Here is a 26,740-nt window from a genome sequence, read left to right as displayed (position 1 = left end):
ATCTCATTCTCTTTAATCTATTTTTGGATTACTAAACCCCCTATGGAGGTGCAAAATTGATGAGACTACCGTCACTTATTACTTCCTATTTTATTTATCAAACAACAACAAAAAAGTAAAAAGAAGCTACCAAAAGCCATCACAACCAGAAGGCTACAAGCCCACAATATCCATAATACCAAGAATGTCAAAGCAAAGTGCAAAATTGTCAATATGGTTGGGCGAAAGTTTCCATTATAAGAGAAGCTTTTTTTCGTGTCATTTTCTCTCTTTACAAGATTTATTTTTTTTTTTCTTATTTTTGCTTATTCTCGCGCTGATTCTATTCGCTTTGTTTTGTTAGCTTGTCGCATGTTGTATGGATATGGGGTATAGAGACTTGGTGTGTTTTGTGTTTTAATATTCTGGAGAAGTGTAGAGAACTGGCAACTGGAATCATCATCATCATCAACAAAGGCAAAGTCAGTTAGTTACAAAAAGCTAGCAGTCTAGTTTAGTCGCTTGCTACAACTTGCTACTTACTCTTGAACATTTTGTTTGCTTTTATCATTTTGTTCATAATATATACAAAAATTTATATCAGTCGATGTGTGTGAATGCATCGGTGCAAGAATAATACTATTAACCCACTGATTGTCGGGGAGAGTTTATTTATTTCATTTAAAATTGATTGAAATTTTAGTCTCTTCGTCGGTTGTCGGAAACGGATAAAACAAAACGAAGAAAACGATTTGATTTTCGCTGAACGAAATAAGAATTTCATGTTTCGATATTCATTATGTTGCAAAACGAAAATGCAATGCCAGAACTTTTTCAAATTGTAAGTTAATACAACGGGCGAAGGGCCAAAAATACCTATTCCATAACATGTCAATATTCTCACATAAGAGAAAAAACCAAAATACGCATCGAAAAATTCGAGACAGATTGTCAATATTTTCGTTACACCCATTTCTCCACCACTTACCCCTCCCACTCTTTGTCGATCGTAATAAATTGACAGCTGAGCTCTTATCGTTTGCTTGAGTTTATGGCCCAAAACAAAAACGTCCTTGACCTTGTCCCTCTGTTCTAATGTAAGTTCTCTCTCTTTTTCGCTCTTTGGGAATTTTCGCTCTGAAAAAAAAAAATAAGTGAAAAACAAATAACCTTGTGTGTGAAAGCAAAGCTGTGCCTAGTGCGTCTCTGCCTTTACGTATGGATAATGGGGTTCTTGTCCCCCACTTTTTTTTTGTTTAAGTTGTCATTGTTTCTCTTGCATATATTCCTGATGTGTAAGGGGTGTAATGAAGATACACCAGAGATTGGGTGAGTGGGTGAACACTGAACAGTGACAGTGGAATGTAAATGTGCGGTGTCCCAAAAAAGCTCGCATCTCTCCAAAATATCTTGGGAAAACAACAGTTTTTGTTTATAATTTATTTATTTTTATGGCATGTTAAAGCGGGTAAATAACACATAATCAGCATTCAAAGTGTGACACTTTCATTCTACGTATAGCTTATTGGATTTTTTTTTTTGTTTCTATTTTTTTAATTTTATTTTTTTTTAATTGTTTAAAGAATGAAAAATCAAAATCAAAATAAATTGTTGAGTAAGAAATTCCGTAAAAAGGTGAGTTTCTTTGTTTGTTTTCAATTGAAACAACAAAAAAAAAATTGTTTATCATGGAATTTGGGGTAAATTGCGTTGCTCGAATTAATACCAAACCAAATCAATGAAAATTCGATAGATTAAATTTGTGTTTTTATTGAAGAAAGAAATTCTATTTACTGCAACGCGTCAACAGGTGTAGACTATTTTTAGAGAAATTAAAAATGTCTTTGTGCTGTTTGTGTGGGGAACGTTTACGATTGATTTAATTTCGGCGGGAAAATTAAATTTTGAGGAAAAGTATAAACACTTTTTTTGCATGTTTGCATGGGTTTTATTTTTTTGTATCGAAATTTTCAATACTTTTTTATTTTTAATTTTGGAGGAATATTTTAAAATTCAATAATAAGAATAAATAACAAAAGGAACTTGTTTTTTCAAATAATAATAGAAACACCGGGAATAAAATTTTAGTACACAGGTATATTCGTATATGTATGTAAACACTTTCATATTTTAAATTAAAAATGTAGCAGAAGTCACGCGTTATTTTTTTGCGATGCATAATTTTGAAATTAGGGTCAGGTTTTGCAATCATAAAAAACATCATTTCGATGATTTACAACGTCAGTGACAGTTTTTCTAACTAAGTTCTTGTCAAATCTAACTCAAAAAACAATCAGACATATTTAACATGAAATGGTAACGGAGTTACGAATAACATAGTTACGCGCGACAGAGTTACGGTCGTCAAAGTTACGCGAAACCGAAGTTACGAAAAACTAGAGTTACGAATTCTAAAGTTATGTTAAGCTATGACATGTGATTTTTGGGTTGGCAACAATTGCAACAACAGTTCACCACACCAAAATAACGTCTGTAAAAAAGGGGTGCTTTGGTTATTATTTTAATATAAATAATAACAAAGTTGGTATTACAAAATACGCTATGAATAATTATATAATTAATAGAAAAAAAAATACGTATTTGCAATATTAGTTGGACAAATACGAAGTTAAATTCAATTATGCCCCCCAAACTTACATAAGTATACTTATGTTTTTTTTTTTTATTTCAACGTTTTTGCGATTTTCTCACAAAAACAAAACCATATATGTACATATATCTATACCTATCCAATCAAAATTTTACAAGATTAAATAACACCCATTTTCGCTTTACTCATTTAGTTCTGACCAATGAGGAAAATGTTAATCTCTTGTTTGTATTTCCATAATTCCATGTTGTTCCTCGCAATTGTTGCCAACCCAAAAATCACATGTCATAGCTTAACATACCTTTAGAATTCGTAACTCTAGTTTTTCGTAACTTCGGTTTCGCATAACTTTGACGCTCGTAACTCTGTCGCCCGTAACTCTGGTATTCGTAACTTCGTCGGCTTCCCATTTAACATGATGATAGGGAATAGAAAAAAAGTTTGATCTGCATTCTTTTATGTCTGCTTGTATGTTTTTTACTTCAAACAAAATCCTAGGTCGTTAAAACTTTAAACAAACTACTTTAAGCAAAAACTAAACAAAAATAAATTTTCACTCACTTGCAAACCTAATTTTTCTTTTAAGAGTTAAAAAATTTAGTAACACATTATCAAATTTAGTCAATTTTACCTGCATTTTGATAGGTATACAAACTTAAAAGCCTCGTCAACCAAGGAGCGTTTTAATTTACTTTGGAGAGCTAATGCAAGCAATAACAAAAAGTACGGTCTAAAGACAAAAGCGATGGGAAGATTTTATTGTCAAAATCGTTCTGCCAAAAAATGTAAAAAAAAAATCGATATTTTAAAAATAGAGTGATATTATTTTTTTTGGAAGAAAATATTCCACATACGCCACAGTGACCAGTAAATTCTAAGCATGATACAAAATTATAATGTTCACCATTTTTAATAAGTTTTTTTACACACACATTTCATAAAATTGGATACTGATTATATCCCATTTCGAAGTCATTTTAGCTCACGCAAGTTTACGTTACGCTAATAATTATAATCAAATTGATATTTAATATCATGTAAGTTCGCTACTCAGTGATGCGTTTATTTGCTTGCGATATTTATACAATTATTTTTAATGCAGGTAATAGTTAAATGCTCGATTTGGTAATTAATTATCTTTTACAATGAGTTGAGAATTTTAAAGATATTAATTAAAAAGTATAATAACTTTATTCAATGTAACTACAATAAATAAAATTAAATTTGTATGCATAATATGTACGAGATCTGGAGGCATAGCTTTTTGGAGCATTTTAACCATTAGATTTATTTAGTTATCAAAGGAATACTTACAAAAATGCTTAATTTTTTAAACTATCAATTTTAGAATAAAAAAAATAATAATTTCAAATTTTATTTTTGGAAATATTAAAAGTACTAAAAATACAAAAAAGTCTGTTTTAAATATAGGACTAGATGGTCAGCGTAACTAGTCAGCAGATTCGATGACACTTGCTCTGATAACAGTATGTAATATTTTTGGTTACGTCAGAGAATCAACGGGTTGGCCATTTTTTTTTTTACTGGCGCCATCGTTACTAGTTGATTTTTTTAAATTTTGGTATTAAATCGGTATCTTAAAATCAATATAAATTTTTTCCTACTATTTGGTAAAATTCTTATTGAAACAAAACAAAATAGAAATATATAAAATCTTACTGTTCTGTTTTTGTTTTGCGAAAAAGATTGAAAAATGAGTAAATACTGCATTGCAGAAAAAAATGGCCTATAGTAAAACAGCATTTTTTTGTTTTGTTTTTAGTATACCTCAAATTCTGGAATTACATATGTAACCATTTTTTGGCTATTTCACCTATTGAAAATTTGTGAGAAAAATTATAGGACAATAATATTCAAAATATAGTTTCCGAAAACGCTCTACGACTCTGAATGAATTTTTGTGCATAACATACCTATATTTTACACTTTATCAAATAACTATTGCAATAGTTAATAGAGAAACATTTTTTTTTTTTGAGTAAATTTAGTAAAGCAGAAGGTAAAAGATTTGAACTGTAAGCATATAGTGAATTTGAATATAATGAACCAGATAGAACAAACAAAATCAAGAACTTCATGTGAAGCGGGCAACGAAAAAAATCTTGGGGTTTCTTATTTGTTGATACTTAGTATGAATATACTCAACGGCGTATACAAGGGGGGGGTCACGGGGTCATGACCCCCCCAAGAACTCAGAACTTAAAAAAGAATTTTCTATGTGATACTGAAATCTCTTGAGTAAGATTATTTTCAAAATGTTGAAGTTTTAGAACATGAACGAAAATTAAAAGTAAAAAAAATTTTTGGTATTCAAACAAACTATTTTACCATATTTTGGGGATGTGGTCATATTTTTAGCGAACGCTATGATGGATTAGGATTATTTTGATCCGTTCGATAATATTAATTGAGCGCTGTAGAGTTTTGTATGTAAACAAAATCCGGATAAGTATTATATTCAAAGCTTTTTAAAAGAAATTGAATCTAGTAGGTACACAAAAATAATATCTTAAGGGCAAGACACTGCTTACCAGCAAATAAAAGAAGCAGCCATATCTTCTATTTTTGTATATGATGAAGTGAATAAAATATGTTTTAAATAGGGAAGCTTTCAGTGGCCTTGCTGTGTGGAGGTCAATTCTGTTGATAAAATTCGTCATCGGCAAAATGTTAAAGAAGGATATCATTTCTCAAATCTTTTTAGTTTTTTGCAATGTTCCAGTTCAATACATTCGTCTGATAAAATTTGGTGAATTTTGTTTGCTTACAGAATATAACAGTATTTTGTACATACTAAATTTGCTAGATCTGTTGCATTTTTTGAAACAACTATCGATTTGTTAATCATCAATAGCCAATCAATTATAGAAGCAATGTAAGCAACCTTATCTAAGGCAATTTAAATATTATTATTAAATATCACTTAGGGCTAATTTTTTGAATAGTTAGATAAACCTAAGTTAGAGCTTATTCCTAGAAATAAAAGTTTTTTTTTATAGTGACATTTATTCTTCTGATAGTCTATCTGACGATTGAGAAAGCAGGGCTTAATGAACAATGAACAGTTGTTTTAAGGAAAATTATTCAATCGAAGTACTCGCACAGTACATTTTATTTTTAGGAGAGGATAGCCTCAATTGGTCAAAATTAAAGCCTAGTACGCTGCTGATAAGAAACGAAAAATCCCATACAAAAATGAAACAACGAAATGGTAAACCAAAAATTTCGTTCAACTTTTCGTTCTGTAGTATGCTGTTCCTCACAACGAAATTGAAAGTCTAAACTTCTTTTTCGCACACAAACAACAATTGCCGGGGACATTCATTGTGTGTGGAAAAATGACATTTTGAGTTTTTTTGTTTGTTTTTGTTGTTCATTTTGTCATTGCATGTCTTTCTGCGATGCGTGTTTGCTTTTTTTTCATTTATGTTTTGCAATTTTTGAGTATTTTTCGGTCCAGATTTCTCAAGCATTTCGTTGTCCTCGTGGAGACCGACGAAAAATTTCGTTTCACATCAGCAGCGTTCTAGGCTTTAAGGCTTAACGCTAAACTTAAACGAATCTCATACCGTTTTTATTTGGTTATTTTTAGAACTACATTCGGAACTTTTCTATTCGAAATGCAAGACGCACAAATTTTAATGTTTAATAATTCAAAAAGCCCATTTTCAGGTTTATGTCTGCTATCAAAACTTTTGAAAAAAAAAAAATTGGCATGACCCCCCCCAAGAAGCAAACCTGTATACTCCCCTGTATATACTTCTCCTAATTTAAATCATACATCTAAAAGGATTTTGAATTTTAGGGATTGATTTATTGACTTGTAAAGTTCATTAGAAAAATTTAAGGGCCTTTTGCTGAATCTGAACTTAAATAATTTATTTTGAACATAAACTCTTATTCTCTACTTTTTCCTCTGCGTAAACTGTCACATAAGGATTTATGTTGAACTTAAATGCTTTAGTTTCGATTCAGCAAACGGCTCTAAATAAATTAAACAAAGAGTAAAAATTTTTTTAAATGGTAGAATATATAGAACTTTAGATGTCCCTTTCAATAACTAATTCTAAATCTAAATAAAAACTAGAAAAAAGCAATTTAGTTTAAATGTTGGGTAGTTTAACCCATTTTAAAAATAGACAAAATAAAAACAAATGCAGTCCGTTTAAACTCTGTAAAAATCAAAATGAACTGCATTTTATTGCATTAATTTTCTTCCTTCAAAAACTAAAATGATTTCTAATTAATTAAATGGGCATCCTTTTTGAAATTAAAAAAAAAATTAAACAAAAAAAGGATCAACTCTGTTTGTGCATCTGCATAAATTTTTGCACTATTCTTTGTACAGTTGCAGGTAACTAAGAAGATTTCTTCACTTGTTTTATAAATCAAAAGTCTTCTTGGCAAGTCCATACCATCGGGTAATAACAAATCTTTTCTCGAAAATGTTGGTATGATGTTTGAACCAATTCTTTAATGCAGAAACATGCGAGTGACTTAAGCACAAAATTCTTTTTTGTTCCCCAAATACTCGTAATTGAACAATTTTTCAAAAAAAAAAAAACTCGTCGACTTTGAACTACAAAATTTAGTTGAACCATCATTAACTAGAAATCATTAACCTGGATAATGCTTTTATTATTTTCCATAATATTATAGTTACTAAATTACTATTTGTTTTTCAATTTCAGATAATTGATGAACTCAACAAGTTTTCATCGTTCATAATTTTCCTGGTCTTATACTTTAGCTTTGTTGATGATAAAGGTGATCCCACAGTAACAACTTTATTAAAATGTGCTCCAATAATATCACTCGGAGTCTATGTTATTTCCAAAGGATTCAAATGTACAATAGAGTAAGGTTTAGTTTAAGTTGAATATTTCATCATTAAAATAAAATTAATCGATTTCCAATAGATACAACTACTCTCAAATGGTATTGAGTGGATTGTTTTTCTCTTGCATTGGAGATGCACTTCTTAATTGTGATTTATTTCCTCATGGAATGGCAGTTTTTGGCATTGCTCAAGTATTTTACATATCAGCCTTTGAAATGACACCTTTGAAAATCAGTATTGGAATACCATTGTATTGTATTGCTGCTGGAAGTGAGTTTTTTTTCGTAAAATTTGAGAAGACCACCCTAATGTTTATTTTAACTTTTTCACAGTGACTATCTTCATCTATAGTTCCCTCAGTTTTATCATTCAAATTGGACTTCCAGTCTATGCTCTTCTACTGACGACAATGTGCTGGCGTGCAATTGTACGAGCAACAGAAAAACAAAATATGCTATCTTATGTCGCCGCTGTTGGAAGTGTCTTGTTTGTCATTTCAGATACTTTGATTTCGGTGACCATGTTTGTCCAGCCTATTCCACATGCGAGGGTTTGTTCAAAATTATCGTTTTTTCAATCACTAAATACTAATCCTCCTTTTTCAATAGATGCTGGTTATGTTCACTTATTATGCTGCCCAATTCTGCATTTCTCTAAGTACACTTTGCGATGTTATTAAACAGAAAAAAGGAAAAGGATCAAAGAAACTGTCTCGAAAATTTAGAGATCAAGACTTAAAATAAAGATTCTTTTTAAGGATCTTTCTATATAGATACCTACACTTATAAAATATAGCCAACCAAAAAAAATCGGAGGAGAATTATTATAATATTCCGCATTTGGCCAAAAAACCATACCTATAGCATTTATTTCTCAAAAAAAAGTAGAAAATACATAAGTAAACGTGTTCTCAATGTTCTTCCATTACATACACAAAAACAAAAAAGTTAATAAACAAATAAAAAATAAATACCACCAAACATAATTATATTATAAATAAATAGCGGTACATAGTCATATTAGTATATTTTAATTTTATTAGTAGATTCTAAAAAACACAAACATTATTGTACATTTACAAATTCAAATTTTTTTTTAAATAATTTTGAATTGAATTGTTTTAAATTTAGATTTTAGATTAAAAAAGTTGTAAAAATAAAAATATAAAATGAATATAGATAGATGTGATAGATAAATTTAATTAATTATTTAAAAATATAATAAAAGTAATTTAAAACTGAATTAATTTATAAAGTTATTTTTTTCCTCAAATATCTAGCTAGTTTAAATGTTTAACCAAAATCCTTCTACAGTTTGTTACATCAATACCCAAGCCAAAATAACATTTTAGCTTCTGTAAGGCCTTACAGAAGAAACCATAGCTTCTATAATGCTACCTAGGTACTAATCCTGAAAATGATTTTTTGAAACATCATAGAACTCGTCGGTTTAAAAAGGGAGTTGATGAAAATCCTGAAACCGAGTTTGTTTTTAATTTGAAAAAATTTTTTAGGAAAGAGTTCAAAATGCTTCTTTAACCACGCGTAAAAAATAATTTAACAGACAATTTAACTTAATTTTAATAATTTAATTTAATTTTAAAAATGTTTAAAATACCGGCTTCTAGAGCCAATGCCCCAATAGAATTAGTCGAATCTATTGTGGAATTGGATTCTATATTTTATTTTAAAGAAGATGTGTGGCATGCTACTTATCTGAATTGCAAATTCTTCTTTTCGACGACAAATTTCGACGACATTAACAATGAGGTATTTAAACTAAGAAATGTAATTCCGTTTGGCCTTCAAGTTAGTTTGCTACATGTTAACCTCTCCTCCCGACTAACAATTTTGCTTCTTTAAAGCCTTATACATGCTTCTTTTGCTTCTATAAAGCTTTATAGAAGCAAAATTGTAAGTTGGGCTGTGACGTCAGCTTCTTGTGAGCGGTCATTTAGTAAACTTAAAATAGTTCTCAATTATTTGCGTAGGACTATGGTTGATGAAAGGTTAAATTCGTGGATGCAGCTATATTCCTCAGAAGATATAGCTAGTTGATGAACTATGAATTTCATTCGTTTTCTGTTATGTAATATATTATAGAGAAAATATTAAAGTTCATATCTATAAAAAAAAATAATTTTTCGTAAACCGTTTTCTTTGCCGGAACTACATTTCAGTATAGAGATGAGATAAGTCTTGATTTTCAATAACAGGTATACCTGTGACTGTGATTTTTAATTCACGGTGATTTTGACCTATATGATTTTTAACCGTGATTTTATAATTTTCTTATAACAATTAAAAAAAAAACGCTCTTGATTTGATGGGGGTATCTCGTGATTGTCGTGATTCTTCCGGAGCCATAGCTACGTGGTAGATGAAGGGGCAACCGAAACATTAATTTTATCGATCGTGCGTGAATTTCGGTCAAAATAATTCACGTTTACACAAGACCTGTTGCAAAAGTTGTTTTGGGAAAAATCATAGTTCATAAATAATTTCCAATGCTTTTTTGCTTGAATTCCCCTCCAAACAATTCACGTTTACACAAGAACTGTTTGCAAAAGTTGTTTTGAAGAATCACTCAAAAATTCATTGAAAATTATTTTTAACATGTGATTTTCCCCCAAAGCAATTTTTGCAACATATCAAAACAATTTAAGTGCCCAATAAGACGAATTAATTCATAAAATAATAATAATAATAAATTCAAAACACGAACCTTTATTTTTATTTCTGTACATATTTTTCCTGAAGGGTGGGTGGCTGGAGTGAGTTACATAGGAATACAAGAGAAAAATAAGAGAGATGTATATCAATTATCTGAAATTAAATTTGCGGGTGTTTTAGGCAAGGGGCCCGCCCAAGTAACAATTTAACTTTCATAAGGTTCAATGCAAGCTATTTTTTGGCTTTCATAACAAGAAGGACAGGTCTTATGCAAATCATTTTGGCGCAGTTTACCGAAATTGCATCGGACTTTCCTTCACAGGTAATCCACAAGCTAATAGCTTGTGACAAACAGCTTAAAATGGCGTTACGGAGGTCTTTCTGCAGAGGGTTTATCTAATGCACAAACCGGATTACTTGCGTAGGATGTTATAATAAGGCCTTATAGAAGTTGTTGTAGGTGTTGTAGAAAATGTTGTAGAAAATGCATAAAAAAAAGAATTAATTGAATTTTATTTATTTTCTTTTGATTTTTTCTGTTTTGTATTTTCTACATATTATTTTATTTATTTTAATTTTTTTCCTATTTTGTTTCTTTTCCTTTTTTGGAAATTCCACTGCTTTTTCTGTTGTTCTGAAATGATGAGAATATTATTTTAATTGAAAAAGAACACATTTTTTTATTTTCATCACATGACCCGGCCAGGAATCGATCCCACGTACCTCTGCATACCTAGCCAGCACCTTACCAGTAGACCATACTCGAATATTAAAGATGAGTGGAAAAAAGGGAGTTAATTGAAACCTCACATGAAAATGCAATGTTTTATCTAAAGCGTTACAAAAATTGCATATCTGCAGGATAAAAGCTTTGCATACTTATTGGTGAAAAACATTGCATACTTGAGAGATGAAAACATTGCATACTTACAAGAACCTCTTGAAACAGGTCTTATGAAAGCCTTCTGTCACTTGAAAATAGAAGGCTTCTTTAGAACGGTTCAAACTGGTCTTATAAAGGTCTTCTTTAACTCATATTTACAAGGCTTCTTCTAAACACTTCCAGATAGCCTTAAGGAGACCTCCTTTTTTTCCAAAATGGATAATTTGCGTAAGTAAGCCTTAAACTAAACGTATACAAACTATAGCTTGCCGAATCGAAGAAAATGGACCTTATGCAAGTAAAATTGTTATGTACGAGTCGGCTCTCTAGGTATTCCTGACTCTATGCTCTCCCGACTAACAATTTTGCTTCTACATGCTTCTTTTGCTTCTATAAAGCTTTATAGAAGCAAAATTGTTAGTTGGGCTATGCTCTGCACCGTGTGGCACTCCCAACTAACATTTCAGCTTCGGTAAAGGTATTACAAAAGCTACATTTAAGCTTCTTTTAAACTTTAGTAAGGTTGTTGGGCATGGAAAAAGGAGAACGTTATACAAGTTTGACTCTCTATAAGGATCTTAAACGAAGCTTTACCGAAGCTCTACCGAAGCTTTGAGATTTGACAGATAGCTTCGGAACAGCTTGTATAGCTCTTTAATACATGTCTTATCGAAATTAAAAAAAAAAAACAACTACAAAAACAAAAAAGAATTCTTTTTTAGCAGGTTTTAAATCATGAATTTCATCTTTTGACCTGATATTATATATAATGGAATGTTTTTAGTATATCTATTAATAATAATTTGAAAAGTATATAATTTTTTTACCACACCCAGGAATCGAACTTCGTATCTGCTTGGTAGTAGTCCATCACTCTACCCACTCGGCCATCCTAGTATATTCATTAATGAAATCAAAAACTTAATCAGTTCAAATAGCAGAAATGTCAAAGAAAAAAATGTCAGAGCTAAATTATTCAATGTCAAAACCAAAAAGTGTCCGAGCTATATTATTCAATATCAAAACCAAAAATCAAATAAAAACTTGGTAATTTCTGTAAAGCCTCTATAAATTCACTAAGCAATCTTATCCGAAAAACAAGCTTTCTTCGTTTAAGTTTCTTTAAAAGTATTTAAACAACTTATTAGAAGTTATTTAACAAGTCCGAGCTTCTATAAGCGATTAAATTCTGAAGCAAGCTCAATACAAGCTGTATACAAAGCAGAACCTGCGAGATCTCAATTTATAGAAGCTGTTGTGCTAGTTGGGCTGTGTTCCATATTTAACTCATAAATGTTGGTACTTCTTGTTGGAAAACTGGAACAAAAAAACATGAACTGTCAGTATAAATGAAAAAAATCCAGAAAACAAATATGGCGGCCAGAGTAGCAACAAATCGTAGGTTTTTTTTAAATGTATTTATTATTATTTTTTGTATACAGAAAATCAATAAAATATATTTCAGAATTAGAGGAAAACTACTTTCAAAAATAATTGTTAAGTTATGCGGCGCAAGCACCGCACTGTGGAAGCGGTGACGAAAATGTTCCACTTTTTGAATGCAAGAATGTTGTTGTTGTTTTTCGTGTTATATTTTCTGTAAAGCCTGGTACGCTGTTCGCGCTAAATTTTAGCCGAGATATGTATACAAGTTATCGATAATTTTTATGGGATCCATTTTAGCTGAGATAAAATTTTTCGATAATTTGTATGGGAGCCAAAATTTAGCGCTAGCAGCGTACCAGGCTTAAAGAAAAAAAGTAGACAGAGACAAATGCCTGAAAATTCCATGGCTACCAACCATGAAAATCAAAATGTATAATTGATTTCGTTTGTTTTATTATCAGGATTTGATTCGGATCAGGTCACGGGAAAAAAACGCTAATAAATGTACCAAGAAAATTTGTTTGTTTTTTTTTCTCTACCGATTGTATTTTTCGTTTTCAACCTAATACGTTTTACTACTTTTCCTTATGTTGACAACACTGCTCATTTTCATCTTTCTATAAACTACTACGTGGCGCTCATATCGCATAAAAGACTATTTTTTGACATTTCAAACGTCACCCATCTGTCATAAATTTTAAATAAAAAAAAACGCCAGAAATATATTTTTTCCAAGCCAAACTTTCAACGGATTCATACCATTTTCTCTTGACAATTTTAATTTTTCATCAAATTAATTAAAAATCTAATAACTTTCATTAAATCAAACCTGAATTCCCATACAATGGGTCGTCCTACCGAAATCAAACTAAACAATCCACCAGCCGATGTAATATCTTCAGTAAAATTTGGTCCCGACTCAAATCAATATTTAATTTCTTCATCTTGGGATGGAACAGTCCGTTTCTATGATGTTGTAAATAATTCTTTGCGCCAAAAATTTGTCCATGATGTACCAGTTTTAGATGTTGCTTTTGTGGTAATAAAAAAAACTTCTAAATAATGTTATAATTTAATTAAAATCAATTTTCAATTATTCAGGACATTGTCCACGCTGTCAGTGGAAGTCTTGAAGGCCAATTAAAACTTTTCGATGTTAACACACACACCGAAAGTGTTGTTGGCAGTCATGAAATGGCTGTTCGTTGTGTCGAGTATGTTGACAAAGTTAACGGCATTTTGTCAGGAAGTTGGGACAAAACCATTAAATTGTGGGATGTCCGCGACAAACAATGTGTTGGCACTTATGAACAATCCAATGGCAGAGTTTATTCAATGAGTGTCAAAGAGGAGAAAATTGTTGTTGCCACTTCTGATAGAAAAGTCTTAATCTGGGATCTTCGTAATATGGCTCAATACATGATGAAGCGAGAATCTTCACTAAAATATCAAACAAGAGCAATTCGAATCTATCCGAATAAGGAAGGTTACGTGATGAGCTCGATTGAAGGTCGAGTTGCAGTTGAATACTTTGACCCAGATCCAGAAGTCCAGAAAAAGAAATTCGCATTCAAATGCCATCGTAATAAAGAAGACAATATGGAAACTATTTACCCCGTCAATGCCATTAGTTTCCATAATGTCTATAATACCTTTGCCACAGGAGGTTCCGATGGCTTTGTTAATATTTGGGATGGATTTAATAAGAAACGACTTTGTCAATTCCATCAGTATGATACATCGATTGCTTCATTGCACTTTTCGAATGATGGTAGTACTTTGGCTATTGCTTGTTCGTATTTAGATGAATTTGAGACACCGCCACCTACAGCACATGATCCAACGATTTATGTGCGTTATGTTAATGATCAAGAAACTAAACCGAAATGATAAATCGATGTTATTATTGACGAAATTGTGTTGACGCTGAGAGAATGGAGGAGAAGAAGAGCGTCAAAAACTTGATTTTAAGATTTTTAGACGATAAGTATGTATTTTTTTTTGTTTATTTTTTCGTAGATTGATTATAAATAAAATGGCTGATAATAATCGATGTTAAGATTCATCAAATTAATTAATAATAAGATTTTTACTTACTTTAAATTTCATTGTACATTGAAATTACGAATACTTCTTGTTGTAAATTGAGCTCAAAAGCAAAAAAAATTAGTAATAATGTCCATAGAAATTTAACAAGATCAGCGTGAATGAAATGTTTTAAAAATTGAGTAGGTAAACTGTTTGAACTAATGTTTTTGCAAGCAAGTATCACCATGTACATATCTGCACTCGACATGAATTCTTCCAAAGTAAACCGCATCGAACTAAATTTTTTAACTTTCTGGAGCCTAGGTTTTTCTCGTCAGGCTACATTCACTACATCAAATTGACTTTTGTTTACCATTTTTAGATATTATTGTAAAAAGAAATGAAAATCATGTTGAATTCGATATTTATCGCAAATCCACAAGCACTGATAGATGCATTACATCAAATTCATATCATCCTAAACAAACTAAATTTGCAGCTTTAAATTCGTTTTGCTATCGTGCTATCCAAATTCCGCTAAGTGAACAAAATTATAACAAAGAAGTTAGAGATATTTATCGAATAGCTGAATTTAATGGATACAATAAAAATGTAGTAAATTCTTTATTAAAAAAAACATAAAATTAAAAAAGATTTAAAAAATGTAACATCATTAACTCCAGCTATAGATAATCCATTTATATTAGAGATGCCGCGAACATTCGGCCACTGTTCGGTATTCGGCCTATTTTTCTGGTATTCGGTATTCGGCCGAATAGTTTAACTATTCGGCCGAATACCAAATGTAGAAGAAAAAAGACTTAAATTATTATACCAAAATGTGTGTTTTATTAAAAAATTGCAATTTTAGTACTCATAATCTTCTAAAGGCAAGTTGTGGTCAATGAAAACTATTTGTTCCGCATTTGTTGGTAGTAAACGATTACGTTTATCTTCGTAGACTATTGCTGCTTCGAAAAATAGTCTTTCGCTGTAAACCATTGTCCCAGGAGAAGAAAGGTAGACTTTAGCAAATGTTGTCAAAATATGAAATTTTGTAGTATGTGACCACCACTTGTATGGGTGCGCCGTTCGATCTTGGCGAACAGTCCTCATATATAATTCCATTTTGGATGTCTACCTTTGCAGTAGTATGTAGTGTGTTCAGACATTTACATATCTTAAAAGTAGTTCAGTTATTCATCGTTACAATACGATGTTGTTGGGAATTTTTTAAGCCACATCTATTCTTGAGACAAAGTATAAAATTTTTGAAACAACCAACGTTTTTTTCTTCGCGGCATCTCTAATTTATATACATAAGTAGTTCATTGGTTGGGAAAAATATTCAAAAAGTATTTTATTAAATTATCTCCAAATACAACAAGGAATAAAGTAAAAAATCTTTTAGGAACAGTTAAAGATAAAACAGAAACCATTGAAAAATCAGGGATATATTCGGTTATTTGTCAAAATTGTGATGAGGTCAGACAAGAAGATCAGTAAAGACAAGATGGTCAGAACACTACAAGTCAATTTTTTATATGATAAATAATAACCATGTTTTAGCTGGGTTTCGTTTGTTGAAACAAGTAAATAAACCTAAATTATAAGATGCATTTGAAGAAATTTATATAAATAAAACAAAAAATATGAACAAAAACAAAACTTTTGAACGATCTTTGTTGCACAAATTTTTAGAACCACTTTCGCCCAAAAGAAATATTTGAGACAAAATTCTATATGCATTTATTCACTTTAACTTTATTATATTTTTCGTTTATAACCTTTACAAATTACTATTAAGAAATTTAGAGAAACAGCCCCCTGAAAGGAATCCCTGAGTGAGTTTATTTTATTTACCGACAAACAAATCGAATAGGGCAGAAAAAATTAATGGACTTAGATTTGAATATCTGAAGATATAAAAATGATACCAATTTGATTGAAACGCAGATAAAAAGAGTCATATTTCTTCTTAAAATAGGACCATTATTAAAGGTTTTACCGTTATTATTAACAAAGTTACTAACCAAAACATGAGTGAAAGTACGTTAAAGTTAGCTTTTTTTCATAACTAATTAAGCCCGCAAAAGCGAATAGCTAGATACAAGATTTAAAAAAAGTTTTTTCTTACTATCTAGACCCCAAGAAACATTTCTGCATCAAAAAATCTGGAGTGCAAGACACTTCGAGTAGTGTCGCTTTCAAACGATCCGTGCAACTGCATGTCATAAATAAGAACCACCCTAATGTACATATTAGATTCTGAGAGTTTTTGGACGACAAAATACACAAACGAACATTTGAAAAACACACGTCTCGTGGTATTTCCATTAAAAATCTATGACGTTCGCCAAGTAATGCGGCCAAAATAAAAAAAAATTATTATGCGGTAATATATTTTTCAAAATGTCGTCAAGTTTTTCTAGAGATTCGCAAGTGATAAGCTACAAGTACATCAAAACACATCAGCAAAAAAAAAAACTTAATCAAGAAGAGTGTAAACATCATTATTTTTTTGCCTTTTACAAATCAAATGATCATCCACTAAATTTTGACTGTGTAATAAATTAGCACTCCAACTGATTTTGTATACCGATTGAATGCACGTGGCCACTACACAATTTAAAGTTGGATTTTATTGTAAGTCATCATGCATTCTAGATTTCTGCAATTTAAAATTATGTATAGTTGATGCTGTGATAGAGCTACATTCTATCACCTATGGCTCACCGTAAGTAGAGCCAAACCTGAAAATAAGTAGGTACTCATATAGTTTTTATAACTTTATTACTTTATTAGGAGAACGAAAAAGCTTTTTTGCAATACAAATTTTTAAATAAACACGGTTCAAAATCATACTAACTTAGGTATACTTGAAAAATGCTTTTGATTGAAAATTTTTTAAACACATTATTTTTTTTATGGAGCTTTAAGACCGCAACGTAAGATCAAGAACAAAATAAAAGAGGGTCAAGACAGTTTTCGAATATCACTGCAGGGTCGAGATACGTAGATTTGAACCTTTAGTGCGAGTTTTTATTTTAAATTTTTCCAAGATTTCTATTTTAAATCCGTTACTTACCATCATAATAATTACAATTTAATTGTTTTTAAATCCTTGTGATAAAACAACAATAAAATTCAAATTATTTTAAATAAAAAACGAAATTTATTAACTGAAAACATATTTATTCTAAGTACAGCTTCTAAATTGCCATTGAAATTGAGGCTCCTTGTTGAAGTTCTCGGGAACCCATGTAAACACATGTCTTAAATTATCACCCATAAATTGATCCGATGCAATTAAATATTCGTTGTACTTTGCATTCTTCAAATAGCAAAAATCATCATTATCCAATTCAATTATCCATTTGCTACGTTCCTCAATTTCCTTATTATTTCCAGATATTCGATTGAAAACATAACGTAAATTAGGATTATATTTGGTATTCGCTGAATACAAAACTTCGTTTTCATATGTTCCACTCGATATTACAAAGTAATTATCTTGTTTTTTATTAACATACCAATGGCTTCCTGGCAGAAGATCCGATGAAAATATATGACGTCGCTTTGAATCATAATTGAAACTTGAGTTCAATACTACCAAATTTGATTCTGTACCTTGATTAAAAAGGCAGATTGACGGGAGGAAGAAAAGATTCCTTGCACAAGTTGGTAGATTCTCAATTATTTTATCCACCAAATCCTTAAGAGATGGGTCTAATTTTTCATATTCACTATCAGATTGGAATTCTCTTAACAGAAAAGCAATATTTATGATCACATCGGACTTCGGGATGTCATTGAATTTCATTGACCAATATAACACACTTACACCACTCACTCTCTGCTCAATGAATCTGTGACAGGTAATTATATCAAGGACCTTGGACATGTCGTCGGTATTTGAGTTCACAAATTCATAAATAATGCTTTCCCATTGCAAAGGGTCATAAGTGTAAATTGCTGAAGTCAAATTATCCATCTCTCCATTTCTTTCAAATGTTCCTTTGCTCAGAGCAGTCTTTAAAGAGTCGAGTGTGAAAACTCTAAGTGAGTCTTTCAGTGCATCGTAAGTAAATTGTCCAAATTGGACCATAAAGTAATCCACATCTGATTGGCCTATAAATCTAGTTTCTAATATTTTGGCTAAACGAATCCAATTGAATGGATTTTTACTATCATTTTCAACCATTTCCCTCCGCAAAGCATTCACAGAGACATAAATCAAATCGATGTCGGTTAGACTTTCAATAAAATTGGCTACCAGATCGAAATTATTTAAATTACTTCCATAAACAGCTTGAATGATCTTCGCAACTTCATCTAAATTATTTATTTTTCGAAGATTTTCTGCAGCCGATTCGAAACGTTGTTCTCGGATATCGGCGACAATCTCCAAGGTTAATCTATTCTTTTTGTTTTTCTTCGGTCTTGTTGGAGAGTTTTTCGACGATCGACTTGCTGATTTGCTGATAATATTTGCTAGTTCTTCGTTTAAGCCCTGGAAGTTGCCTTCGATGGCTGAGAGCTTGAAAGTGATAGGATCCTTATTTCCACTATTAGCTTGAATGTCTGCGGCTGCTGAAGTGACATCATCTTGAATTTTACGTAGCTTACTTTGAAGATTCAAAAGTCGATTGCTATGTGTGGATGATCTAACTTTTTCGGCACTGATATGTGCCATAAAAAGACATATCACGATTAAATAATAAAAACAACGCATTTGAAATAATTGTATGTTGATCGCGACGAGAAGAAAAATAAAATAAACTGTTTTCTATAGAGATTCGTCTAGTATTTATAGTTTCAAGTACCAATGTTCTAACTTATCTCTTCACATTCGGATTGGATTTGAAAGTTCCAAATTCGGTCACCATTGACAAGTTATTGGCGTTATCTGTGAATGCAATGTTTTTTTTTTTGGTATATTTATTATTATTTTGCAAAAACAAAAAATATTATACATAAGTCGGCACCGTAAAAGCTTTTACGCATAGATTATATTTAATTTTTCAAATAAAATTGGAGATAAAAATGCGAAGATCATTTTGGAATATGTTTTTTTTTTTTCTAGGTTTGTAGTAAACATTTGAATTTGTAACCAAGCATAATGAAGTGGCAAACATCAGTATATCAAGACGATGAAGGTAGGATGGGGAAAGGGAATGAATTAGAACTTTTAATAGGTTTTTGTTTAGTTTGATGAAAGCCTTGAACTTTTTTTTTTTTTTAAAGAAACCGATTCGTATGCTTGACCTAGTGAACAAATACTTTTCTAATCAAACTCATTGTTATAATTAGTATGGAAAAGTGAAAAAAATAGCTTTGTCATTTATACGTCTATCTGTAGTTACAGCTTAACCGGGTCAACAACTGAATAACTAGTCGTATTTTTTTGGCGTAGCTTTCCGTATCCGCAGTAAACTCCACATTAACATTACAAAAACAACACTCTGCTGCCGATAAGAAAAGAAGCTACATAAATGCAGCTGCAGATAGAATTTTTTAAGTATATAAGTTTCAGCCATGAGAAATCCAAAAAGTCCGACCAAAGTGTTGTTTTTGTTTTGTTGTTATTGGTGTTTCTACATGAAAAGTTAACCCTTTTAAAAAAGGAAAAACTTGTTTAGAATTAAAGAAAGATCTGGAATGAACACGAATTTGAAAGATTTAAAAAAAAAATTATCTAGGCGAACATGAGAATTTACCCCAAGACTAAAAAAAAATAATGTGTCTTCTATTTGAAAAAAGGTTTTAATTTCCAAAAGCAGTATATGTATGTATGTCCAAATTGATGGTAATTTGAGAAGAAGATACAACAACAAAGTGCACGAGTTGTACAAAAACTCTAACACAGCCCAACGAGTAAAGAAAGAAAACCTCAATAAACATGGCATGCGAAACTCGAAGCAGCTAGCCGGCTGGAAAACCTTGTTGATTGAGGCCCAAATACACAATAGATTGTAGCCGCCTTATAGCGTTGATCATTTGAAGTAAGTAAGTATGTAAGTAAGTAGTTAAGTTTTTTTTTTTTATAATGAGCCCGCACTAAAAAGGTTTTGGGTACCCTTAATATGTATATATACACAGTACGAGCTTTAGGAAAGGAGGAAGGGATGTAAAAGGAGATACCGATGCACATTGGTTTTAAAGTTCTGAACATTAAAATGGGAGGGAAAACTGAGGCGGGTAATGCATTCCACATTCTAGTAGTACGACTAAAGAAAGAATCTCTGTATTTGACGGTACGTCCGAAGTTGGGCTCAAGTGTAAACTGATGGGCATTCCTTAAAGTACGAGTATTACGGTTGAATTGTTTAAGGGGAGGAATGCAGCTAGCTATTTCATTAGAATATTTTTTAAAAAAGTACCTATAAAATAAGGACAGGCATGATACATTCCGGCGGTGCTCAAGAGGTGGGATTGTATCAGTAATGGACCTATCACCTATCATTTTAAAAGCTCTATTTTGAATTCTATCCAAATAACTCAAGTGGGTCTTAGGAGCACCTGCCCAGATATGGGAATTATACTCGAGCTTTGGACGAATATATGCTTTATAGATTATAGCCAGATCAGAAGGGGTGAAATATTTCTTACATCTTCGGAGGAAACCTAAGCATTTCGCAGAGTTTTTGGCTACATCGAATATGTGCTCATTCCACAAAAGGTGGTTTGTAATGGACATACCTAGAATCGAAAGCTGATCAGTTTCCTCGATGCAAGTACCACTCATGGATAGTGGCAAAGGGGGAAGGTTTCGTTTTAATGATAGTTAGCAGCATTAAATTCTACGCGGTTTCTTATTCCCCATTGGACAATGCATTCGAGATCAGAATTTAATGAGCTTATCATATTTTGCCGTTGGAGTTCCACATCCGAAGGACATGGGTGTGAATCTTCAAACGAATATGAAAAGCTGAGGGTACTATCATCTGCGAAACAATTTAATGGATTAGAAGTTTCAGAGAGCAAATCATTAATGAAAATGAGAAAGAGAGCCGGAGACAAAACGGAGCCCTGGGGTACACCAGCGTTTATATTATGGGTTTCAGACTTGAATCCATCCAAAACGACTTGAATTGAACGGTTCGAAAGGTAATTTCTAATCCAACGAAGAAGATAGATTCATCAATACCGAATGCAAGCATTTTCGATAAGAGAGCTTGATGCCAATTTCTATCAAATGCCTTTGAAATATCAAGCGCAATAATCTTACTTTCTCCAAAACGATGTAAAGATTTGTTCCACTGATCGGTGAGATAAACCATCAAATTACCAGTGGATCTATTGCTACGAAAGCCATACTGCCGGTCATTAAGAAGCTTCCGTTCTTCAAGATATTTCTTAAGCTGGAAATTAATCAGCGTTTCCATGACCTTGGAAAGAAGGGACGTAAGTGCAATCGGACGATAGTTAGAGGGTGAAGAAGATTCGCCTTTTTTAGGGACAGGCTGGACAAATGCTGTTCTCCATCCACTCGGAAAGAGACCTGTAGAGTAGGACAGATGGAAAAGCTTACGCAGTGGTTTTGCCAGCGTAGAAGAACACCTCTTCAGAACTATCCGGGCCAGCGGATTTGTGTATGTCAAGGTCTTTAAGAACTCTTGCCACTGCACGAGTACGAAAAAAGATAGGTCCCATTAAACTATTTACTCGCTCATGTGAAGGGGGAGTCATGACACTTTCTGTTAACGTTGAATTGGCAGCGAACTGCCTGACGAGAAGGTTGGCTTTCTCAAGAGAACTAACAAAAGAAGTGTCATTGTAAACGAGCGTTGTTTAAGTTTAAGTTTATTTATTAACAATAACGGTCTTCTTTTATAGTAAGTACTTTATGGAAGGTTAACGTTGATTTAGAACAAAATAGAATTAATATGATATAGGATTAAAGTTGTATTATCGTAAATGTTGGATTGAAAGGAATGAGAAATGAAAAAATGAAGAAAAATTGGTTTTAAACTTTTTGCAGTTGTCAATTAAATCAAGAGTAAGCTCTTAAACTAAACCTAAATCGTAAGTTTATTATAACCTGAGACTATGCCATGTATGTACTCGTACATTTGTACTAGTCCTTAGGGACTAAGAAGCTATGTAAAATATGTACAATATGTTATATACAAAACAATACATATGTAAAAACATTTACATAGGTACACAAGACTCATTTCGAAAGTTCAGCCCACCGATTCTTATTTTACTCTATGTCAACAAAATCTATTCTCAGGAAAAATACACTTAATTTGGTTCATGGATATAGATTGCTATAATTACACTACATACATATGTAAGTGTATACCCCAATATGGGAAAGTACCTACTTAAAGGCTAGTTGATTGACCAATTTATGAGTTTTCTTTCTAAGAAGCAATATTGACACCAATTACTTGCCTCTTGTTACATATAATCACCGTTCCATATTTTTGAATACAATGATTATAGTCCGTCTGGAGTGCTTACCTACATTTTCCCTCTGTGAATCAATTAAGCCGGTTCGAATCAAAACTGAAATAGGCCGTCGTACCTTGAGGAATAAGATAATAATTATTATTATTATCCTGAATACTTCGAATCACTCTTTTTAACATTGATTAAGCCATTTGGGAGCAATACATTATAATGCTCTATAATTTTCATAATTACGTAACTAATTTTTTAGTGCTTTTAAATTTAAATGCAAACTCTCTCATGACTAATCAAAATATGAGAGATATGAAGAGATATGATTGACGATTCACTTGTACAGTAGTCCTAATTTCATATTTCCTCGAATCTTTGGATTTCCCTGTAGTTGTTTATTCGAATTTTTCCTCCTAAAGCACGAACAAATTTCCAAAATCCCAAAGTGAATTAGTTCAACACTGGTCAGTAGAGAAGCTCCAACGAATAAGGTTACGATTCCTCCGAAATAGCCTGAAAGGAGGGATTGATGCATAATATGAGAATGAGAAGGGATATAGTTTTAGCAAAATGTAGCTTAAGGATTATGAATGTCTGATTGCTCACTTAAATACCTGTTAGATCCCATATTGAATATTTAAGTGTTGTTAAATATTGCATTATTACTTCTGATTGATAGTATATATCAACACGTGTTGCTGTTATTTCACTTGAAAAGCTTTTCAATGAATTATTTAAATGTTTTTAAATATTAAGGAAGATTTATGATTCCTTTAACTTACTTATATGCTGGAATTGTATTTAGATGTATGGGAAAAGTTAGACTAGTGCAACTCGGGGGACATGGACATGATATTCCTCGAACAAGTTCAGCTGGTTCAACAAATTGTTCTATCTTAGGATCTGTGCCAGAGCTGAAGGTTTCTTTAAATTATTAAATTGATTTAAAAAATAGCAAAAGTGTATACAAAATGCTGAAGTTTATTTACCTCTATTTTTGTAGACGCAAATATAATCAGAAGCTGTACATTCACGTGCTGATATTCCTGAAAAAGTAATCAAGTTTTGAATTGGTGTCATCCTTGCTTTTTTTATTTAAGCTGTATATAGCTAGTTACCATTTAAGTTAAAAAACAGTGGAATTGTACAGTTACAAAATTTTATAAGATAGTCTTGGTAACATTGAATCTTACAATTCCATAGATGATAGTCCAAACCGGGAATAAAAAATCTTGTAGACTTTTCATGCTGAAATAGAAATCATACATTTAGCAAAGAACAATGTTAGAAAAGTTCCCAAACCTCAAAAAGACATTTTCGAAATGATAGCGGAAAATCTTTCAACTCTTGGTGAGCCACTGTTAACTGTGGTTGCAATATTATTTCATTATCAGTGTTAACACGAAGATGATATGTCTTCCATTCTGTCCATTGATCAGGCTTTTTAATCATCAATTCAATTCCTGAGTTGTTATTTTTGACCCCCGGAACCTCATTCGAAACATTTCGTTTAACCATGAAAACCAAACCACGTCCTTCACCATTTTTACTGTTTTTGTATGGATAAAATTTATCACCAATCTTAAAAGTAAAATATTGATTTTAAACTCTGTTCTGTTATTAACTCGAATTTAAAAAATTACCGCCATTTGTTTTGATTGTGGCGAAACAACCGAATTGAAAACCAAACACATTCCGAGATGAGTTTTTTCTGGTATAAAATTCTTACAACAACGAAATGGTTGTCCAGCAAACATACAAGTTCCAATCATAATTTCTTCACAACGAAAAGCCAAATATTGTGCAATTTTGGAAATACTTAGTGTATTGATTAAATACAATGGTTCGTTTTCAAGGCCTTCCATACTTTGAAAGTTATTAAATTTGAAAGAATCTAAACGTTTGGCAAAACTCATAAACATTTCAATAGTTTCATTGGATGCATCAGCTGGAAGGAATTTATCGCGAGCTTTTTGAATGCGTTTCCAATTGATTTGATGTTTGGTACAAACTGCAATAGCTGGGAAGTCAATTTTAAATACTGGATACTGGGAGTTTTGAACAACTGTCATAAGTACACGATCGCTGTATTTTCCTGATAGCATATTACATGTCCAAATGGTTAAAAAGGTGGCTAACAATACGCAAAAGGCCCAAAAATATCTATTAAATGAAAAAAAAAAGTTAAAATGATATTAATTTTAAATTATGAGTTTTTGATAAAGTTGAGAATGTTTTGTGTTTTGCATGAAAAGTCATTTTCAAAATGTATGAGGTGGGACAAAGGTCAAGTGAGTTGACTTTTACGTTACATTACGTAGCTTGTTAACGGTTTGTCAAAGTACTTTGAAAATTGGTAGGTGAACTCATTGTAACACAAACTTAAAAAAAAACTCCTATCGCACAGTTTCGGAGTTCGAAGTACGCAAACCTTTAAATGCGTTTTTCTCGAAAAAGTGGAAATGGCGTATGGAACAAAATAATTCTGGGGCGACGAAATTTCAAGTCGCTATCTGAAACGCAAGAGGGTGCTGATAACAGCTCAATGTTTTAGTTTTTGGAAAAAAAGTAAGTAAGTAATATTTTTATTCCGGTTTTTTTTTTAGGAGCAAATATTTTATTTAATTATAGTTTTTCTTAGGTATAGTCGGAGAGGCGACCGTCGAGTTACTTAGCTTATAAGGTTAGAGGTTAAAATTGGTGTCAAATGAAAGATAAGTTGATACTGAAAATAAAAAAATAGGGTTGCCACTTCTAAAATGGGAACTTCCATGTGGCAACCCTATTTGAAAGGAAAAATTGTCACATAACTAATACATTCATATCTTTGTTATTTGGCCAGGTAAAAAATTTTTTTAAATGCCAAACGAAAGTCAAAATATTAAAAAAAAATAATAAAATAATATAAAGAACGTAACCCTACAAATGTGGCAACCTCATTCAAACGAAAACAACACTGACAAAAATCTTCTTTGAACAAAACAGTATAACTTTTTATGCACTTGAAAGCGAAACTATACGCCATATTTTAGATAATACTGCCTTCTATCTAAAAAATGTCGGGTGCCACCTCGCAAATGCAGACAAGTACTCGGCAACCTATTACCACTTGTTTTTTGGCCAAAGTGTATAATATTTGATAGAGTTCAAGGCTATAAAATACATCCTGTTTAGCTTAGACTCTCTTTTTTTTCTAAAAAATGTCGGGTGCCACCTCGCAAATGCAGACAAGTACTCGGCAACCTTATCCAAATGCCAAAAAACAAGTGATTTTTGCGTTTTTTAGCATTTTAGTAGGGTTGCCGAGTACTTGTCTGCATTTGCGAGGTGGCACCCGACATTTTTTAGATAGAAGGGAGTATTATCTAAAATATGGCGTATAGTTTCGCTTTCTAGTGCATAAAAAGTTATACTGTTTTGTTCAAAGAAGATTTTTGTCAGTGTTGTATTCATTTGAATGGCGTTGCCACATTTGTAGGGTTACGTTCTTTATATTATTTTATTATTTTTTTTTTTTTAATATTTTGACTTTCGTTTGGCATTATGTGACAATTTTTCCTTTCAAATAGGGTTGCCACATGGAAGTTCCCATTTTAGAAGTGGCAACCCTATTTTTTTATTTTCAGTATCAACTTATCTTTCATTTGACACCAATTTTAACCTCTAACCTTATGAGCTAAGTAACTCGACGGTCACCGCTTGGACTATTAAGAAAGCATATTAAATTATGTTCTTCGAAAAAATGTGAGCAATAATTAATACATAGTAATAAGCAACATAGTGGCGGGAAGGAGTGTAAATGAAGAAATCTGTGAACAATGTATCTCAACAAACGGCTGTGAACCCTGCTTTGCATTGTGAGTTAAAAAGTAGTAAAGTACACATTTTAATTAGCCTTATATCATGGC

The 26,740-nt window shown here is 31.7% G+C and overlaps 3 protein-coding genes across 10 annotated transcripts in view; 2 read left to right on the top strand and 1 right to left on the bottom strand.

Moving 5' to 3' along the window:
• Positions 1-1,320: 1,320 nt before the first annotated feature.
• Positions 1,321-8,632, top strand: LOC129915873 (lysoplasmalogenase-like protein TMEM86A). The gene is given in 5 exon segments (XM_055995570.1): positions 1,321-1,614; positions 7,303-7,469; positions 7,531-7,753; positions 7,756-8,001; positions 8,060-8,632. Coding segments are annotated over 5 exon segments (822 nt in total). The 5' UTR covers positions 1,321-1,563; the 3' UTR covers positions 8,195-8,632.
• Positions 8,633-13,090: 4,458 nt separating this feature from the next.
• Positions 13,091-14,445, top strand: LOC129916107 (mitotic checkpoint protein BUB3). The gene is made up of 2 exons (XM_055995893.1): positions 13,091-13,431; positions 13,494-14,445. The coding sequence occupies exons 1-2, from the start codon at positions 13,237-13,239 to the stop codon at positions 14,280-14,282; spliced, it is 984 nt and encodes a 327-aa protein (XP_055851868.1). The 5' UTR covers positions 13,091-13,236; the 3' UTR covers positions 14,283-14,445.
• Positions 14,446-22,951: 8,506 nt separating this feature from the next.
• Positions 22,952-26,740, bottom strand: part of LOC129913008 (pickpocket protein 19-like) — a 105,702-nt gene continuing 101,913 nt past the window's right edge. For 7 of the 8 annotated variants that reach the window (XM_055991322.1, XM_055991323.1, XM_055991318.1 and 4 more), the window contains 7 exons: positions 24,476-24,995; positions 24,135-24,413; positions 23,951-24,080; positions 23,822-23,878; positions 23,615-23,756; positions 23,447-23,550; positions 22,952-23,345 (listed from right to left, as the gene is read on the bottom strand). In XM_055991322.1, coding sequence (XP_055847297.1) covers positions 23,167-23,345; positions 23,447-23,550; positions 23,615-23,756; positions 23,822-23,878; positions 23,951-24,080; positions 24,135-24,413; positions 24,476-24,937 — 1,353 coding nt within the window. In that variant the 5' untranslated portion in view covers positions 24,938-24,995 and the 3' untranslated portion in view covers positions 22,952-23,166. Of the gene's footprint in view, positions 23,346-23,438; positions 23,551-23,614; positions 23,757-23,821; positions 23,879-23,950; positions 24,081-24,134; positions 24,414-24,475; positions 24,996-26,740 lie in introns of all 8 variants that reach the window. The other variant, XM_055991326.1, reaches the window with a different exon arrangement.

This window comes from Episyrphus balteatus, chromosome 3 (assembly GCF_945859705.1).
Source record: "Episyrphus balteatus chromosome 3, idEpiBalt1.1, whole genome shotgun sequence".
In the NCBI taxonomy this organism is placed as follows: domain Eukaryota; kingdom Metazoa; phylum Arthropoda; class Insecta; order Diptera; family Syrphidae; genus Episyrphus; species Episyrphus balteatus.
The sequence above is the reverse complement of the archived record's forward strand: the minus strand, read 5'-3'. Positions and strand labels throughout refer to the sequence as shown.